This window comes from Lepidochelys kempii, chromosome 7 (assembly GCF_965140265.1).
Source record: "Lepidochelys kempii isolate rLepKem1 chromosome 7, rLepKem1.hap2, whole genome shotgun sequence".
In the NCBI taxonomy this organism is placed as follows: domain Eukaryota; kingdom Metazoa; phylum Chordata; order Testudines; family Cheloniidae; genus Lepidochelys; species Lepidochelys kempii.
In genome coordinates, this window is record NC_133262.1 from 108889791 (window position 1) to 108908768 (window position 18978).

An 18978-nucleotide genomic window follows, 5' to 3' on the forward strand; every position below is an offset into this window, starting at 1 on the left:
CCTGTGCACTCAGAACCCCTCAATGAGCCCCACTCCCCAAGCATCTAAACCTCCCACTGAGCCTCCCACACCCAGATTCCTCTGCCAAGCTTTATCCCCACACACAAACTCCCCCCCCCCCCAGCTGATCCCCAGCCACCTTCACCTGGACCCACCTGCAAAATCCCATTACCATTGCACCCAGAACCCCCCAACAAGTCTCCGTGCTTCCAGATCCCCCACACAGAACCCTCTCAACACACACCTGGATCCCTCCACACTAAGCCCCTCCACTTGGATCCTGCCTTGCTGAGCCTGCCTGCTTACACCTGGTGCACCTGGTATGGAGAGGCAGGGCCCTGGGGTGTTTCTGGGACAGGACCAGTCCTTGTGCTGTGTCAGGGTTGGGTGCAGTCTCACCGCTGAGTCCGGGGGGTGGGGAAGGAGGGAGAGGAAGCTTCAGTGATAGCCTACCTTTGTGCTGCCAGTGGCCTGTGCTCCCCAGTGCCATGCTGGAGCCTCCACATTTATTTGACAAATAAAATTTGCAGAATTTTTAATTTTTTGGCTCAGAATACCCTCAGGAGTATAGAGAGTAACTAACAATCACTCTTTCTTTCTATTCTTGAATAAGAATGATTTTTTTTAAATGTGAGCTTTTTGACATTGTTCATGCAATTGCATTGAGATTGCATTTGAGACCAAAGAATGTGATTAAGTTATTGACCCATAGTAAGGGAATCCTTTAAAGAATGATTATTACTTCTGTCCACAGGGGTTAAAGCAGCTGAAAGCACCAAAAATTTTCCATTCATTTACTGAAAGAATGGAATAAATCATATCCCACTAACCTCCATGTAAAAACTTCAGAAGAATATCTTTGTTTTCTTATGGCACCAAAAATATGGTCTAGAAGATTAAACAAAATGTGGAAAACTTGTATGAAGTGCAGTTTAAAATTACCACTGGATTGTGTTTAGGTTTTTATAGTCTTAATTTTTGTGCTTTAGATAGTAAATTGTTTCATTAGGAAGCTACTTCTTGTAACTCATTATGGCTAAGTACATAATTCTACTGACAAAGTAAGGTAATGACTTAAAAACAAATACGTTCAATGTTAAAAACCTGAACCTCATGATTTATTATTGATATCGTAGCCTCAGCAGGAAATTGATTTAAACTCTTCACAAACGGTCACTTTGGAGAGACAGACCTTCTACTGTGTGCCGGTGCCTGGAGAGTCAGCGTGGGTGAAAGAAATATCCTTTGTTCAAGCCTGAGAGATGTTAATTATGATAAATTCGTTTAAAGTATTTTGAGGGGATGAGAGGGTAATTCCTTAATTTAGATATGCCTCATCATAGGACAGCACTATAGTACAATTTGCACACTTATTGTAATAGTATCTTACCCAACAAGATAGCCAGGCTAATAATATTTGGATAATGCTACTTGTTCTGGTTGACTTTTTTCAAATTAGTTTGATGATGTCCTTAATTCTTAATCATACGCATATATTAGTGTGAGTCAGGCTCGAGTTAGCCCTTCAACATCCTACACTCCAAGTCGCCACAAGAGGAGTTATGAGGAAGATGAAGATATGGAGCTGCATCCATCTAAACAGAAAGAGCAGCATATGGGTAACATTTGATTGGTCATTTCAGTACCATTATGAACTATTTATGTATCAGGGTGAGTCAATAGTGTTATCCCAGTCTTGATCACTATGCTGGTTGAACTGTGAATGGAAACAAATGGGGAAAACCAGCAGTTTAACTTGAAATTAGCCCAGGACAAATGTTACATATGTAACATATGATTTGTTTTCTACCGCTTTACAAAAAGCTAGTATTTTTTGATTGCTGCAGTAGTACTGTGGTTGTTGTGTGAAGAAAGGAAAGGCTTCGGTCACTGAATTTAATTTCCAGCTCTGTCACAAACTTCCTGTGTGACCTTCAGAAAGTCACCTCATCTCAGTGTCTCTATTCCCTACCTGTAGAAAGGGTATAAAACAGACAATGGAATTGTCAGTTTCAATTGTAAGCTCTTTGGGTATAGGGATTGTCTCTTATTACATGTATAGAAAGTACTTATCAAAATGGGGCCTAAATATCAGTTGGGTCTGCTTTACTATGAACGATAATTTGGGCCTCAAGAACTATCCCACCTTGCCTCTCTATCTCCAGTGACAGCCCCCCTACCTCGGCTTTTTAAAGGAATATAATTGACTTGCATTACCTGGAACTGTCTTTTGCCCTCCAGAGGTTGGAAGGGAAAATGAGGAATACCAGGCATTTGTAGTCCCCTGAAAAAAGACCTAAAATCCTTAGATTTTCTGAAAGGATGGTATTTCCAAAACTGGCAAATGTTAGCATGAGGCAAATCAGGTATGTGTGCACATCCTGTGCATTCACAAACTGATGAGAAAATTGCCTGCCCTAATTAATGTATTCTTTTGAGCAGGAGGGGGTTAGTTTAAAAATAAGTCCTTCAAGTTCTTATAAAAGTACTGCAGAAGCTGTTAATTAAAGCTTTGTTTGGTGTTATATTTCAGTCAGTTGAACTGTCAGATTTTAAGGTTTTTAGTATTTTTCTAATAGTTTACAGTTTAAAATACACCTTTTTCTTATATCTGTATTAGATTTCCAAGTAAATACTCAGATTGATTTACCTGCATATGTAGCCTAAAGCAGTGGTTCTCAAACTTCATTGCACCTGACCCCCTTCTGACAAAAAAAAATTACTACATGAGCCCAGGAGGGGGGACCGAAGCCCAAGGCATGCTGTCCTGGGCTGGAGGGAGAGGGGGTGCAAAGCTACCCCAGGGCTTCTGCCTTAGGCAGGGGGCATGTAACCTTAATCGCCCTGCCCAGGGCTGAAGCCCTTGGGCTTTGGCTTCGGCCCCGGGCGGTGGGACTCAGGCTTTGGCTTGGGCCCCGGTCCACAGTTTGAGAACCCCTGGCCTAAAGTAAGCAGTTACAGAATGGTATTTTATCTTTGCATTAGAAAATCAAATCTAAAGAGATTCTTGGGAGAAAGTATTTTATTTCTGCTTAACTTGTTTTTAAACACAAGATGCAGAATGCAGTGTTTCTACAGCTCTACACAAATGATAGGTTGCCTTGCAGATGACAATGTGATGCTTAAAGATAGATTGAGTCAAGTTAAATCTCCTTGGCTATGTTTAGGTCTCCAAGATGAACAGATTTTCATGTCTAAAATCCTACATATTCATCATGGTGTTAATTTTTGGCAATAGATATACAAATCTTTTATTTCTGTGAGGGACAATAAAGTAATAGTTGGTAGAAACTACTACTTTGTTGTTCTTCCAGGATCCCTTTTTGATTCAGCATGCTTCTGTATTGCTTTCTGAAGGAAGGAAAATTGTTTGGATTTGCTGTTATGCTTAAGTAAGCTGTAGAAGGCTGTCTTTCCTTCATGTTGCAGGGAATATAGGTGATATCCATGGCTGTGGCGAGCCAAAGCGATTAGAAACTGAAGCTTCTGCAGGACATCAGCTAATATCCCCAAACTGCTCCCCTCCACTTGATCTAAACTTTCCGCTGCCAGGAGAGAAGGGCCCTGCATGTCTCGTAAAGGTAACCAGACTTTGGAGGTGATGACCAAAGTGTGATTGCCTCACTGAGGGATAGATTAGGGGTGGGAGAGAGAATCCTGAACCCAGAGCAGTTACAGTAAAACCTATGGTTTCAGAGTAACAGCCGTGTTAGTCTGTATTCGCAAAAAGAAAAGGAGGACTTGTGGCACCTTAGAGACTAACCAATTTATTAGAGCATAAGCTTTCGTGAGCTACAGCTCACTTCCTCAGATGCATCTGATATGCATACACGATATGCATCTGAGGAAGTGAGCTGTAGCTCACGAAAGCTTATGCTCTAATAAATTGGTTAGTCTCTAAGGTGCCACAAGTCCTCCTTTTCTTTTTAGTAAAACCTATATTATCTTGAATGTGTCCTCAATTAACAGCTGTCTTGTTTTCCTCTTCACTGCCCATAAGGGATATTAGAATTGCTAACATCAGTGCTAGTAGGTGTTAAAGCACATATATCCATAGCTGCACTTGGCAAAATGTGTTCTGTCAGTTCAAGACACCCAAGTGTAAGGATGATGTTGACTCATGGACCCTTGAGTAAGTTCAAGATGTGCTCTTCTAGCGGAAAAAGGTGTGATGAAGCAAGAGGGAAACAATGCAATGTTTGTTTTCACTTCATATTTGAAATAGTTTCCTGTTGATTAATACTTAATGCAGACTATGAAACTGCAAGCAAGTAAAACTCATCTATGCTGTTTCTATCCCATTCTTCAGCAATCCTATTCTACGTTTAGAGTTTCATCCTTTAATTAACAAGCGTAGAATATGGTTGTTTACCACTTTGGCAGAAGAAGGCAGATAATGTAAATCCTACAAAAGTAGAAAGTAATTTTTCCAATCTCACCTTCTTAAAAACTTATTTGGACAGCCTCTCTGCACAGAATCTCTTGAATCTACAGTTGTCTACTGAGATTTCTGCTCTTGTCTGACAATCCATGATGTCCTTGTTCTTGCAATAGATCATTCTGTTCTGTCTGCCTCCTTGTTTTATCATGCTATCTCTGTGGCAGGTCTATGAGAGATGGGATAGTTTCAAAGTCAACGATACTCTTGAGGTGTATGGCATTTTGTCTGTGGATCCAGTGCTCAGCATAGTGAACAATGAAGAGAGGTAAGGTTTAGGCTGTGATTCTGATCTGCAGGGATTATGAAGTTAAAAAGCAAAATGTGCTTGAATGGTTGTGCCCTAAAAATTAAGAAAGTGTCTAACCATTTGTCTGAGCATTATTCTAAAAATGCTTTTTGCCTAAATTAAAGGTAATGCTTGTGGAAGGTACTGGATTGACAGCCCTGGTAATTGAAGTCCTTTGTCCACAGAACAGGTACTGCATGAGCAATGGCTGTACATATTTCCCAGACAGCCCCATTATCAAACGGAGGTATCAAGTGTTAGTGCTGGAACAAATTTATAAAGAGGACAGGACCAAGAGATTTGAAGGAACTTCAGAATGATGTGTGGGAGTTAATGAGACATTACAATTAGCTTCTATAACAAAGGACAGCAAATGTACCTTTTTTTTTTTTCTCAAGTGCTGGATAATTTTTGGAACTAAACTGGAGAAATTTACTTCAGGACCAAGTAAATGGGTTGGAAAAAATTTAAAATACTTTTAGACTACCTATAAAAGTATAGCCAAAAGAGAGATGGTCCTGTAAACAGGCAGTGAAAATAACTGGCGGCATGGAAAGTCTTCCATATGAGAATATGAAATAATTAGGACTGTTTACTTTATACAGAAAATAAATAGGGGCATGATAGATGTATACAAAATACTGAATGGTGTAAAGAAGTTTTATCAGATGTTCTTATTTACCCTCTCAGAATACAAGAACATGAGAACCTCCAATTAAATTAAAACAGACTCAAAACTGATAAAGGAAAATACTTTCTTTTAATGTAATGCACTATTAATCTGTACATATCACTGCCACAGATTAGGAAGGTAGAGAGACCAAGAGGTTGGTAAAATCTAAAAAAGTGATTAGACTTCCATATAAAAAATGTTGAGTTATATTAGATAACATTTTTTAAAAATAGAAGGCATTCAAAGCCTAGTATCATGGTGCAAACCAACCACTAACTGATGAGATTTAGGAGGAAACTTCCCTAAAGAGCATGTTATTTTATGATTATCCACTTGGGTTCCTAGTGCCTTTCTCTGAATTATATTGTATTAGACACTTTTGGAGATAAGATATTTTATTCCTGGGGGAATTCTGTGCTAAAAGAATTAAAATTCTGTGCACAATATTTTAAAATTCTGCAAAATTTTACATATTTTATTTGTCAAAATAACACAATATAATTATGCCCCTTTCAATTATTTTGGTAATTTATTTCAAAATACTTGTCAGCAAGTATGTCTGTAACAATACAGACAATACAAAAGATTCAGGAATCATCTTTTGACAAATAGATTCCGTACTAAGCATATTAATACAGAAATTTGAGTAATAATTCCTTTAAACTACAATACAGAAATAAATTTCTGCACCCTTCAGAAGCAGCCCAAAGACTTGGGGAAGTCAGGGGTAACGAAGGAGCTGAGGGAGAGGGAAGTAATTGCTGGGACAGAGCCTGAGAGTGAATCTCGAGGTTGGATGGGAGAAGTATGGAACAGTTTTTTTGCGGGGAAGGGAAGGGTGGGGACGGATCGTTAGGGATTTGGGGAGCCTCCCCCATGTTGACTCTGGCTGACCCTTAGCCTCTCCCATTCATTCAAGCACATGTGCCCCCCGTGTGTCCCTCCACTCCCACACCCCGTTCAGCCAGGCATATCTGCACATGTCCCCATGTGGCCCTGCATCCCCCACTTTCCATTCAGCCAGGTATAGCTGCCTCTGTCCCCATGTGTCCTGCACCCCCACTCAGCCACCCCTTCTCCCCTCACTCCCATTCAACCCCTGGTTCAATGTTGTCATGCCACTAGTTCCTGTGCCTCTGCCCAGTCCGTCCCCCACCATTAGCCCTTCTGAACCCCAGTCTGTGACCCTGCCAGCAGCCCCATGTACCCTGCTCTGTCCATCCCCCTCATATCCCATGCCTCCTCACCTGGCCACACAAACGGGGTGCTTCCCCCTCCCTCTCTGCGGCTGGCTGCTCTGGTCTGTGAGCTAGTAGCCCTCTCTGCTGGTGCCACATAAGCTTCCCTTCGTCTCCCCATCAGAATCAATTATTCTGATCAATTATTCTGTCTCTGGGAAACATTAATTCTGTGCTTGCACAGTGTACAGAATTCCCCTAAGAGTAGATATTTGAGTGCATGGATCACAGGCGTCATCCAATATGTCAGTTTCTGTCATATTGATGCAGGTGTTCAGAGCCTTGATCCTTTGAAAACATTCTTTTTGGTATGTTACAGCCTTGATATTTGTGTTCTTGGGTAGAGCCAGGCAAGCTTGTAAAGGTAAACGAGCAAAGCCAGCTGTTTTTGTTCCTTTCCAACAGTAGGCTAAGGCCAGAGTGGTGGCTCAGTATGCCTAATCAAATGTATTTGACTGTTGACAACCAAACTACATTAAGACAAAATGGTGGAATTCAGCAAGGATTTTGAACTTGTTGCATGAAGTAGAAAGAGAAAAGAATGGTTACAGTCCTTTCAATGAAGAACAGATCTTGCCCAAAAGAAGGAGGAGAGGCTGAGAAGATTAGTAGGACTCTACCAAATTCATGGACTGTGAAATCAGACTTCCACTGTGAAATCTAGTTATTGGAGGGGTAGGGAAGAGGCAGGGCTGGGGATGCCTCAGCCAGGGGTTCCCACTGTTCAGCGGGCTCCAGCTGCTAGTCTGCTGGACTGGGGAGGGACTTGATTTCCTCTTCCCCTGGCAGCCGCTCTCGGGTGAGGGGATGGGAGATCAGACCCACCTCCAGGTACTTCCTCAAGCTGCAGGAAGCTCTGCAGCTGTGTTGCCTTCAATGTCCAGCTCTGAAGGCAGCGCAGAAGTGAGGGTGGCAATCCTGCGACACCCCCCCCCACACGCACGCACACAACAGCTTTGTGATCCCCTTCAGCCCTTTTGTGTCGGGACCCCCATGGTTACAAGCCCATCTGAAAATGAAATTGACCAATTTTAAAACCCTCTGACCATGAAATTGATCAAAATGGACTGTGAATTTGGTGGGCTCCTAAAGATTAATAATAGGTTATACAGCCTTTCGCTTCTGTCTCTGGTGCAAATCCAGTCCAAGTCAGTAGTGACTGAAGTTTGTTGCCATCTGATGTCTGTGTCTTTGTTCCAATGTCCAAAATTAAAAAAAACCTGAAGCTACTTTTGGAAGGCCTCAGAGACTGAGAATTGAATAGTCATGAGGTCTAACCTGTTCTCTCACCTCAAAGGGTGGTTTCTCCAAGTTAGGGTTGAGTCACACTGGTGGGAATTCTTGACTTTCATCTGCACTACATGTTCTGTGGCTATACAGAAAATTTAAGTGTCCAAGATTAATGATCTGGCAGCCTTCTGGAACTCTGTATCCACACAAGATAGACTTTACTTTACAAAGTTGCTTTATTTGCTGAAATGTTACAATGTCTGCATTGGATACCTGCTGAACAGAAACCTGTAAAGAATGTAAAGAATATTTTACATCTCTCATTTAAATGGTAGAATGATTTAGGGATTTGCCTCCTTTACAAAACTAAAGCCTGTACACTCCAAGTATTTTCAGAAATACAGAAGATGGCACATGTAAAAATCCAGTTTAGTAGTTTTATATTGTCAGTGTATAGGATTTTCATGTATTTTGTATTTATAGTCTTTTTATAGATACCTAAAATATTTCAATTAAGCTTTTATCATTAAAATCTATAATTTATATTAGTTTAAATGTAGTCTTCAGTAAATTGAAGCAGGGAATGGATGTCACTTGTGTTTATGTGTAACATTATTGGAATAGATTCCAGATTCATTTTGACAACAGCAGGGGCATTTGCATAGAATGTCTTTAAGCTCAGTTTAATTGTGATATTTACTAGGGAGAACTCATCATCACCACTTGATCCTATGGAATGTATGGACACAGTAGAAGAACAGAGAGTACATAGTCCTCCTGCCTCATTAGTCCCCAGAATCCATGTGATTTTGGCACAGAAATTACAGCACATTAATCCATTATTGCCTGCCTGCCTTAATGAAGAGGAGAGTAAAAGCTGTAAGTATCTGAACTGCGGAATGGAACCTTACATTATCACAGATTGGTTCACTCTGGACTGCATTGTACTACTCCATACTATAAACAAGTTATCGTTTGTTGGCAGGAAAATGCAGCAATGGTAGAGTCTGTTTAAGGCGGACTCAGAAGGGATGGGGCAGCTGCATTACTTTATACTGAGTTGCCTCAGACATGGTGATAAGTGTTTATTTTAGGAAGAGTTACTTCTGAAGTAGTCATGATTAGAGACTTCATTCTGTAAGTCTGAAAACTCGACTTACTATTGTACAAATTGCAAGATTTATTCATTTTCAAATGAGGAATCACTTTATTTTTGAAAACTTTACTTTTATTAAGGCTTAGCTAAACAGGTAAATCTGAAGTATGTAGACACATAGGATTACCTTGCGGATATAAAATATGTAATGAATGTCTGTACTATCAAGGAGCTTAAAGGGAGCTAAGTTTTAAAAAAACAAACAAAACAGAAAAACCAATTATGCAACTAGTTGCCCATTTGATTGTTCTTAAACATTCACCACAAACTGTGGCACGCGCTTCTGTTTTTCTGTTGTTTGTATTTTTCCTCTCCATCTGTGAACTTCCACAGCTCCTAAAATGACTGTCAAGTGGAGTCCTATATAGATATTATGTTTGACTCATCTTAAACATTTAGGAAGCTGTAGAAGGCTGTCGGTTTTGGAACCAAATGTATAATAGAACTTCCAATTAAAAATCTGAAAATGTTTCCAAGGGGATGTTGAGCAGATCATACTAGTCCCAAGTCAGCAGTTATTCGACAAATTGATGTATGGGTTTTTAATTCCTACTCATATTGGCATTTTAATTTTTAAAAAATCCTACTTTTGTTATGGCAGCTGTTATGTTGCATCCATCTGAGATGGAGGGCAGCTTCTTAAACATCATTAATCATAAAACTCTTGCTTATTTCACAATAATGTTTGAGAGTAAACTGCCATTTCTAACCAGAGCTAATTTTTTTTAGGCCTTGTTTTATGAACTATATTTTCTTCTACATAGACCACTTTTCCTATTTTATCATTAAAAATCTTGACTTTCAATGACATTAACATGCAAAATAGGTTACTTAAATATTTATATAAAGGTGGCAATTAACATTATGGAACAGCATTGAACATTAAATGATGTATCAGAAAAACAGTTTGGGGGTTAGAGCAAAGAAGCAGTGGGGAGCTAAATTTGATCATCCTTTGATTTAAACATTTCAGTTTTTGTTCGACAGAATGTAGCTCCTGTTCTTATTTTCATTATCTTCTCCCCCAGGAGCCTGTGGCAGGGATTGGAGGAGGGTTTTCTCTGTGATCAGATTGCAATAGTTGCACTGAACTTATGAACTGGGCTGGAAAAAACAATGCATAATTCCACAAGACAGACTTACCAAAATGAGGACATGAATGTAGCAGCAGCATAGATTTATGAATCAGTTTGCTGAGTGTGTAACTGCTGACTCAGACGGTATGATCTGCTCAGTATCATCTTGGGAATCCTTTCAGATTTTTAATTGAAAGGTGTATTATATGTTTGGCTTCAAAACCTGCAGCGAGTGTTTAAGATGTCATGTATGTCTATATAGAACTCCACTTACAGCAATTTTAAGAGCTGTGGAAGCTCACAGATGGCAGAGCCCAAGGAATAAACAGAATACATACAGATCAGAGTCCAAAAAACAAACCAAACTTACACGCAGTAGAGCCCATAGATCTGTGAATCTGTGCTGCTGCTGCTACAGTCACTTACTAATTTTGGTAAGTGTCTTGAGATTTGTGTCTTGTTTTTTCCAGCCCAGTTCGCATGTGGGAAAGCTGCGGCAATAACTTGCAGTTTGCCAAAAGTGGCAAGCGTTATTTTGTTTTGAGTCCCTCTAATGGAATTTAAAAAAAATCATGGATGCTAACAGATTCATGGTTTAAAACCAAAAAATGAGTCGGGGAGCCAGCTGGTCCAGGAGCCTGGCAGCCTTGAGGGTTCTCAGGGTCTAGGCTCTGTGGCAGGGAGCCTGGCAGCCCAGGCTTGAGCAGGCTTCTCAGGGTCTAGGCTCCTAGCTCTGCAGCAGAGAACGTGGAAGCCCTAAGAGCACCCAGTTGGGTCTGGGGAACCAGATGCCCTGAGTTAGCGAGCCCAGGTACCAGCTGGCCTGGGATTCTGGAAGCCCTGGAGTCCCCTATCCTGAGTCAGTCAGCATCGCAAGGCAGGCAGCATAGCATGACTGCCTCTGAGCCACAGACCCTGGAGGTTCTGGGTTTCTGACTCTAAGGAAATCAGCACATTTAGGGCTGCGCCCAGCCCTCGAAGTCTAGCAGCTGGTGGCTAAAATTGACATGATTCCTGTCAGATTTACTGGTGCCTATGAAATTATCCAGACTGGTCAGTTTTATGGCTGCTGCCAGATGCTGGGGAGGATATTTGGTTTCACAAACTCCAAACGTCCATGTGGTGCCAAAACAAACTGGGTTTATTTATTTATTTATTTTTTCCTGGGTTAATAAAAACAGCTGTTTTTGTTCTTTTTTTAAATGAAACCAAGTTCTGAAATTTCCCCACAATATGGAAATTCTGAGTTGTGACCAACTTTGCTTATGGCCAACCCTGGTATGCCTGTGACTTGCTTTGTTGGCTGGTAGACTCTTTTGCAAAGCTGCTTAATTTGGTCTTTTGGGAGAGTCTTTACAGCTTTGTCTCCCTTTAAATCCTGATCCGTAAAGCACTGCCATCTCCAGTCCTGGGAAAGGCTGCGTACACCACATGCTTGGCTGGAGTGAAGGCATACAGAAGGGAAATGGGAATGAACCGCATCCTTGGAATAGTGAAGTGAAAGGAGAATTTTGTGTTCCCAATTCTTGCAGAGGGGCTATACTTGGATACATTGGTGCTTGCTGAAAAAATTCTAAGAAGCCGAAATATTAAATTTTTCCATTGACTGGTATTTTTGGTAACACTTTAAAACATAGCTTGGGCCTCTGCATTGAGAGGATTATGGATTGGTAACTGATTACTTCTCTTCCTTTGTTTTTGAGTATTCTTTAATGTTTAAAATCACTTTTGATTCCTTATTTGTTGAAAGTAGCTTGTTCCATATTGGTAAGCATAGTAAACCCAGGAGTGCAAATGCTGCCAGAGGAGATTAGACAGCATTCAAGCCAAACTCTGTTTGTATCAGTGTGAGATGCACCTTGATAAAATAAAAATAACTCTCTGAATACAAGAATTTATATGCTCCTGTAATTTCCAAGGAGCAAGGAGATAATATACCACTTCCTCTCAACTCATACTTTTTTCATAACTTTTATGAGCTTTTATATACCAGCAAGATAGGTACCTTTAAATACTTCAAATGGAAAACAGTCAAAAAACATTTCTGTTGTGATGCAGGAATGCACTATAATAATTCAGAATTAGTCTATTCTAATTGGGTGCATGTAACAGAGGCTGACAATGTCAGGTGGAACTTCTATGTACTTTACCTCTGTTTGCATAATATACCTTAGGATCTTCAAAATAAAATGTTTAAAATAAAATCAAGTAATGGCATTCAGATATTAAAGTGTGTGTGAGGGGGAAGGTAGGCATGCCATAGAAATCTGTATAAGTGAGGCAATAGTTTGGCTCTTCGTAGCTGTGATGTGACTGTCTGTGGCAAGAAAGGTTTCAGAGTAACAGCTGTGTTAGTCTGTATTCGCAAAAAGAAAAGGAGTACTTGTGGCACCTTAGAGACTAACCAATTTATTTGAGCATGAGCTTTCGTGAGCTACAGCTCACTTCATCGGATGCATACCGTGGAAACTGCAGCAGACTTTATATACACACAGACCATGAAACAATACCTCCTCCCACCCCACTGTCCTGCTGGTAATAGCTTATCTAAAGTGATCATCAAGTTGGGCCATTTCTAGCACAAATCCAGGTTTTCTCACCCTCCCCCCCCCCCCCCCACACACACACACAAACTCACTCTCCTGCTGGTAATAGCTTATCCAAAGTGACCACTCTCCCTACAATGTGCATGATAATCAAGGTGGGCCATTTCCAGCACAAATCCAGGTTTTCTCACCCCCATACACACACAAACTCACTCTCCTGCTGGTAATAGCTTATCCAAAGTGATCATCAAGTTGGGCCATTTCCAGCCTTGGAGAGTGGTCAGTTTGGATGAGCTATTGCCAGTAGGAGAGTGAGTGTGTGTGTGTTTCCGGGGAGGGGGGTGAGAAATGGCCCACCTTGATTACCATGCACATTGTAGGGAGAGTGGTCACTTTGGATGAGCTATTACCAGCAGGAGAGTGCGTTTGTGTGTGTATGGGGGTGGGGGGGGGTGAGAGAACCTGGATTTGTGCAGGAAATGGCCCACCTTGATGATCACTTTAGATAAGCTATTACCAGCAGGACAGTGGGGTGGGAGGAGGTATTGTTTCATGGTCTGTGTGTGTATATAATGTCTTCTGCAGTTTCCACGGTATGCATCCGATGAAGTGAGCTGTAGCTCACGAAAGCTCATGCTCAAATAAATTGGTTAGTCTCTAAGGTGCCACAAGTACTCCTTTTCTTTTTGTGGCAAGAAAGGATAACTGAGATCATTAATGTCTCATTTATTGTTATCCAAATGACAAAAGTCTTGGGCCAAGACTTTAAAAACCAGGAGTCTAAAAGTCAGCGAGTTGCTGTTTACTTGGCTCTACAGAGAAGCGGCCCATTTGTTTAGGAATCTTATTTTAGATTCAGTTTTTGAAAATCTTGGACCAAATTTGTAAATTGTGCATATAGCTGGTCTATGTAACTATACTATTGCCTTCCTGCTCTCTCCGCCCCCAGTGTTTGTTACATCCCCTCATTCAGGTTAGTTTAGATTGTTCGCTATTTGGGGCAGGAACTTTCTTAGCACTGCATATCACCTAGCACACAGAGTGGTGCCCTGAGGCCTCCATCAGAGCAGAATGCAAAGATAAAACAATTAAGTTGCATGAAGTTATGGTCACCAGAGATCAGGAATGGTGTGGCAAAAAGCAAGATACAAAGGAGCACAGCAATAGAGCGTAAAACAACATAGTGAAGAAGACTGAGTTGGATTTGCGTAGTCTAGGAAAGAAGACCTATTTGGGTAAGATCACTCTAATTACATATGCTGTAAGTCTAAATAGAGGGCATTATTCCATCTCAAATCTGCAGAGCAAGGAACAATGTCCTGAACCTAAAAAAGGTAGGAAAAATCTAGGTGAATGCGGAAACTTTGCTCAGAGTAGAGTGCTGTTCTTTTCCACTCACTATTCCCAATGTGTGATATTGCAAGGTATGCCTCATTTGGAGAGGAGGGGGAACAGATGCAGGGCATTTCTGACACTTGTCTTCTGCTTTCTTGATAGTTGTGTCTAGTTTTATGATGGAACTTTCGCCACTTAGAGCAGAGCTGCTTGGATTTCTCACTCATGCACTCTTAGGAGACAGCTTGGCTGCTGAGTACCTTATATTGCATCTCATCTCCACAGTGTAAGTACGTAGATGCCTGCTGAGAACGCTTAGTGTATTTGTTTTTAAAAATATTATCTACTTATTTTTGCCAGTCTATCAGAGTCTATGAATAACTTCTCAGCAGAGATGGTATAAGTATTATTTATATTCCTTTGTGCCCAGGGAGGCTGCAGCTGAGGGGCCCCATTGTATTAGGCACAAATGCAGAGATTATTGTCCACAGTCCAAATAGATTTTAAAACAAGGCTAATTTCAAAGCTTAGTATCTTCCTAGCATTTGAGTTGACAAAGTCCCTCCCACTTCTGTTCTCTCCACCTTTTTTTATTCTGTCCTTCGATTAGACTAAAATCCTCAAGCAATATATATGTAACCAATGTGGATGTCATGTTTCCTATCTAATCTCTTTTCTGTGTGAGAGCAGACCTGCTATTACTACATTTCCATTAATAGTTTAGAGGAGTGGTTCTCAACCTATTTACCATTGTGGGCCACATCCACACAATATATATACTACCTGTACATCTATAAAAATAAAGTTTAGGATTTGTGTTATGATGGCAATACCATTCAAATCAATATAGTACCTTTCATTTCAACATTGCAAATGTCTACCAAGAGCATTTTAAATTCACAAAATAAGTCAAAACATTAACTGTGAAAACTAATTAATTGCCTGTAAGGGAGGCATGGCATATTGCCACCCTCATTTCTGTGCTGCTGCAGAGCCAGTTTGCAAAGATGGGGAGCTCTGCCTGGTGTGGGGTGCCTCCCTAGCCAGGGACGGTCTCCCATGCACCCAGCCCCTCCTCAGACTGCCCCCCCAACCAGGGAATGCCCCCAATCACCAACTCCCCTGGGACTGTCCCCCCGTCCCCCCCCCCCCCCCGCAGCATGCAGAACCCCACTCCCCCTCAAAAAAAAAAAAATCCAAAAGAATGGGCTGGCACACATGCCTGCCCTGCAGAGACAGGGTGCCCTGTCCAGGGAAGAACAGCCTACCCAGGGACTGCTCCCCATACACCCAGTCCGCCATCCAGGGACTGCCACCGGTCCCCCTACCTAAAGTCGGTCTCCCATGCATTGGCAGCACCCCCCTCCTAGAGTTGCCAGGTGTCCAGTTTTCAACTGGAAAGTCCAGTTGAAAAGGGAACCTGGCAGTGTCTGGTCAGCATTGCTGGACACTAAAAATCCAGCTACCGGCCTCTACCACCAGAGGATGGGAAGAGCAGCAGCTGCTGTTACAGCCTAGAATAGTGGTTCTCAACCTATTTACCATGGTGGACCTCATATGCAGCTCTCTGTGTTATGTGGGCTGCATCCACACAATATACAACCTGTATAACCCTGAGGGTGTCATATGGGCTGCAGCTGTGTGCTGACTAGACCGCAAGCAGCCCATGGGCTGCAGATTGAGAACCCTTGTCCAAGAGGAACTGCTCTCTGCTCAGCTGCTGACTCCTTATGGAGAGAACTTGCTGGCTGGCTCCGGGACCTGGCTACAGCCTCCTCAATGATGAGGTGGGGTGGGGGGAGGAGAGCGGGAATCCTGTCTGCCCTACTGTGCACCAATGTCTCCAGCCCCTTGCTCCGGGGACCAATCACCCCCCTCCACCCTGTCGTGCTCCAATTGCCCCCAACCCCTCACTCCATGGAGCAACCCCCCCATCTCCCCTGTGTCCCGATTTGGGCAGCCTGGCTCTGCAGGTGGCAAGTGAATCCGGGGGGGCGGGGTGTGTGTGTTAGGGGAAGAGGTGGGGTGGTGGCAGGGCCGGGCCTCTGGGAAGGAGCGGCACAGAGATGTCCTGTTTTCAGCAATTAGAAAGTTGGCAACCCTCCCTGGTGCCCCTGCACCTCCCTCCCTTCTGCCCTAGCCCCCTGCACCTTCCTTCCCGCACCCGCTGGTCTCCTCCTTCTGCTGCACCTAGCTCAGCCATGAAGCTTGCCCTGCCTCGTGCATCCGTGGCCCTAGTGCCAGGGAGCCTGCTACAGCTGGTGTCACTGGACGCGCGATCCTGCAGGGTGGGGGAGCACTGAACACCCTAACCTCCTGCTGATTCTGCAGGGCCCAATCCTGCTGCGGGGGAGGGCCTGATGTCACTGGGCCCCATCCTGCACCACCCCATTTTTGCGCACACACACCCCTCCACTTACTCTGTGCCTGGCGCAGGTGCCCCTCCCGCCTTGCCCTAGTTTCGGTGCTGAGCATGTCACAGCTCTGTGCAGATTGGGCCGCAAGTGGCCCATGCATTGAGAACCACTAGTTTAGAGAATGACTGACATTTTTCTTCTGATTTATTCTTGTTCATTAAAAAGTTAGGTACATTTTCAGAAACTCCTAGTGATCTTAATTGCCCAACTTAAGATGCCTTAAAAAAGAACCTGAACACTAACTCTCTGAAAGTCAGACCCCTGTCAGGTATGTCCAGTTTAACACCCAAAATCATGAGCCACCCTGGAAAATGTGGACCTATATGTATGCACCTGAGAGAAAAAGCAGTCTGAGTGTAGACGTTGGGTATGTTGCACAGAACAGCCAAACATCTGAACAGCCAAATGTGTTGCGGGTGTCATACCTGCCCAACGACCTGGCCAATTTTCCAGTAGCTTATTTGAAGATCAGGAATTTCACCCTAGTACCCAGCATATAGGAAACCTGAATATATGGTAGGCCTAGTAAACTTCATAATGGCATAAAGTCTGCTTGTGTAAATAGAACATTTCATGGTCTAAGTGGAAATCTGTTTTCATGGTTGTTCCAGTGAGTCTCTACCATTCCACCCCTTTGTGGCATTTTGTGGTCAAGCAGACATTCAGCCTCATTTTTCCAGCCAGTCTTCTGATGGTCTGTCCAGCCTGCAGTGCCTTCTGAGTTGCAGAAATGACTACTACATCTGCTGTCTCTGCCTGTCATTTCCAACTAAGCAGGAATCCTTTTTAAGCTCCTTAGCCCCTTCCTGCCTTGCGTGGAAGAGTGTGCGCCCCATTACATTAGTCATAATTAGTCCAATCTCTCATGGTTCTGTCACTGATCTACTGAGCTACTGTCTTGCCCCACAGAAGTGGTCTTTTTAGGTCTTGGTTAGTTAAAGGTCATAGATAAGTTGATATGAGATTCATTTTTACATGTGCCAGCCATCATCTGTTTATAGTGTGGTAGCACCCCGTATGTTCTAGTCCTGTGTAGACACACAGGAAGACAGTCACTGTCCCCAAGAAAGAAAACAAAGATGTGTGAAAAGGAGTGACGTTTAAGCAAAGTGATAAGGGTGATGGTTCACACACAGCTTGTGGCTCTTTTTATGGGTGTATTTTGATTCTAAAAAGTTTTTAGGACTTACCAGGGGTGCAGTCCCTGTATCAAGTGTTCAGCTGATCCATCTTTCTTTTTTTTTTCTAGCTATGCGAGAAGAGATGTGCTTCCTCTGGGAAAATTCACCGTGAACTTGAGTGGCTGTCCAAGAAATAGCATCTTCACAGAGCACATATACCGCATTATCCAGCAGCTCGTTCCAGCAGTAAGAATGGCATTAATATGCTTTAATGGATTTATGATTGTGCAGTGATTTTTAGCTTTAATGTTACTGTATTTTTGAAACAAAACTTAAGTTCAGTTTGAGGCAGGCTCCTGGTGCCTGGATAAAGGATAGCCCAAAAACTAAAATGGGGGTGGAACTTTCATCTGAGAGAGCACCTAGATTTCTCCCCCCCCCCAGTGACGACAAATTCCTGGAAGGTATTTTGCAGAGAAAACACAGTAATTTGAAAAGGGACCATATTGACTGGTAACTTACAGTACTGCAACACATTGTACTGATATTCCCGTAGCTATATATAACTATATTTTTAAAAACTTAACTCGCCATAAAGTAGTTTGCCTTTGAAATCCTTTTTCCCTTTAAGAGCTTTGGAACTTGTGATTACATATATTGACTGTGTATTTCATTTAATTGTCCTTATAATTTTGTACCTATTATGGGATTCTAAACTTAATGATCTTATTAAAGCAGGGTACTTTTACCTAACAAGTGGAGGAGCGGGGATTTGCCTCCTTAGCTAATAATTTCTTTGCTCTTCGCAGGCCTATCGTCTGCAGATGACCATAGAAAACATGAATCACTCACGGTTTATCCCACACAAGGACTACACAGCTAACCGCCTAGTCAGTGGAGTATTGCAACTGGCCAGTAACACTTCCCTCGTGATAGATGAGATGCTGCTTGAGCAAGGACAGCTGGACACAACAGGTAGGCAGTGCTTTGTATTCTTGTCCTCCCTGTAAAACTTTGACCTAATACATTACAGTAGACTGAATTAGTACATTTCAAGACATACAGTGATGTTAATTATGTGGCAATAGTTAAACCTTTTAATACAGGTCTTCCACTGTTAAGCTGTGTGGGGGAAAAACCACCTTGTCCATGAATATCACAACTGATTCATGTATCAGACTAGCTTGCTGTCAGTCTGTGGCCTTGTTGTATGAAGTTGCGTGCTTGATCACAGTTCAACAAGGCAGTTGTATTTTATTTCTCTTATTACTGCTTTACTGTCAGGAAGCATCTGGCTATTTTGTTTTATTTAAAATATTCTAGGTTTCAGGTAAAAACTGGTAGCTTTAAATAGAGCTCCTAGAGAGGGTGAGAAAGTCATTAGGAATCTTTTCACCTGTAGGTGAACGGTTAAAATCGAGGAAAGGGTGCAAATGACCATTGTGAAATGAGCTGTTAC

General features: G+C 42.2%; 1 protein-coding gene across 4 annotated transcripts in view; it reads left to right on the top strand.

The window, feature by feature from the left end:
- MCMBP (minichromosome maintenance complex binding protein) overlaps positions 1-18978 on the top strand; it is a 33151-nt gene that overhangs the window by 7300 nt on the left and 6873 nt on the right. For all 4 annotated transcript variants that reach the window (XM_073354214.1, XM_073354215.1, XM_073354211.1 and 1 more), the window contains exons 5-12: positions 1137-1238; positions 1490-1619; positions 3430-3581; positions 4606-4706; positions 8572-8747; positions 14144-14267; positions 17648-17765; positions 18329-18494. In XM_073354214.1, the coding sequence (XP_073210315.1) occupies positions 1137-1238; positions 1490-1619; positions 3430-3581; positions 4606-4706; positions 8572-8747; positions 14144-14267; positions 17648-17765; positions 18329-18494 (1069 nt within the window). The remainder of the gene's footprint in view (positions 1-1136; positions 1239-1489; positions 1620-3429; positions 3582-4605; positions 4707-8571; positions 8748-14143; positions 14268-17647; positions 17766-18328; positions 18495-18978) is intronic.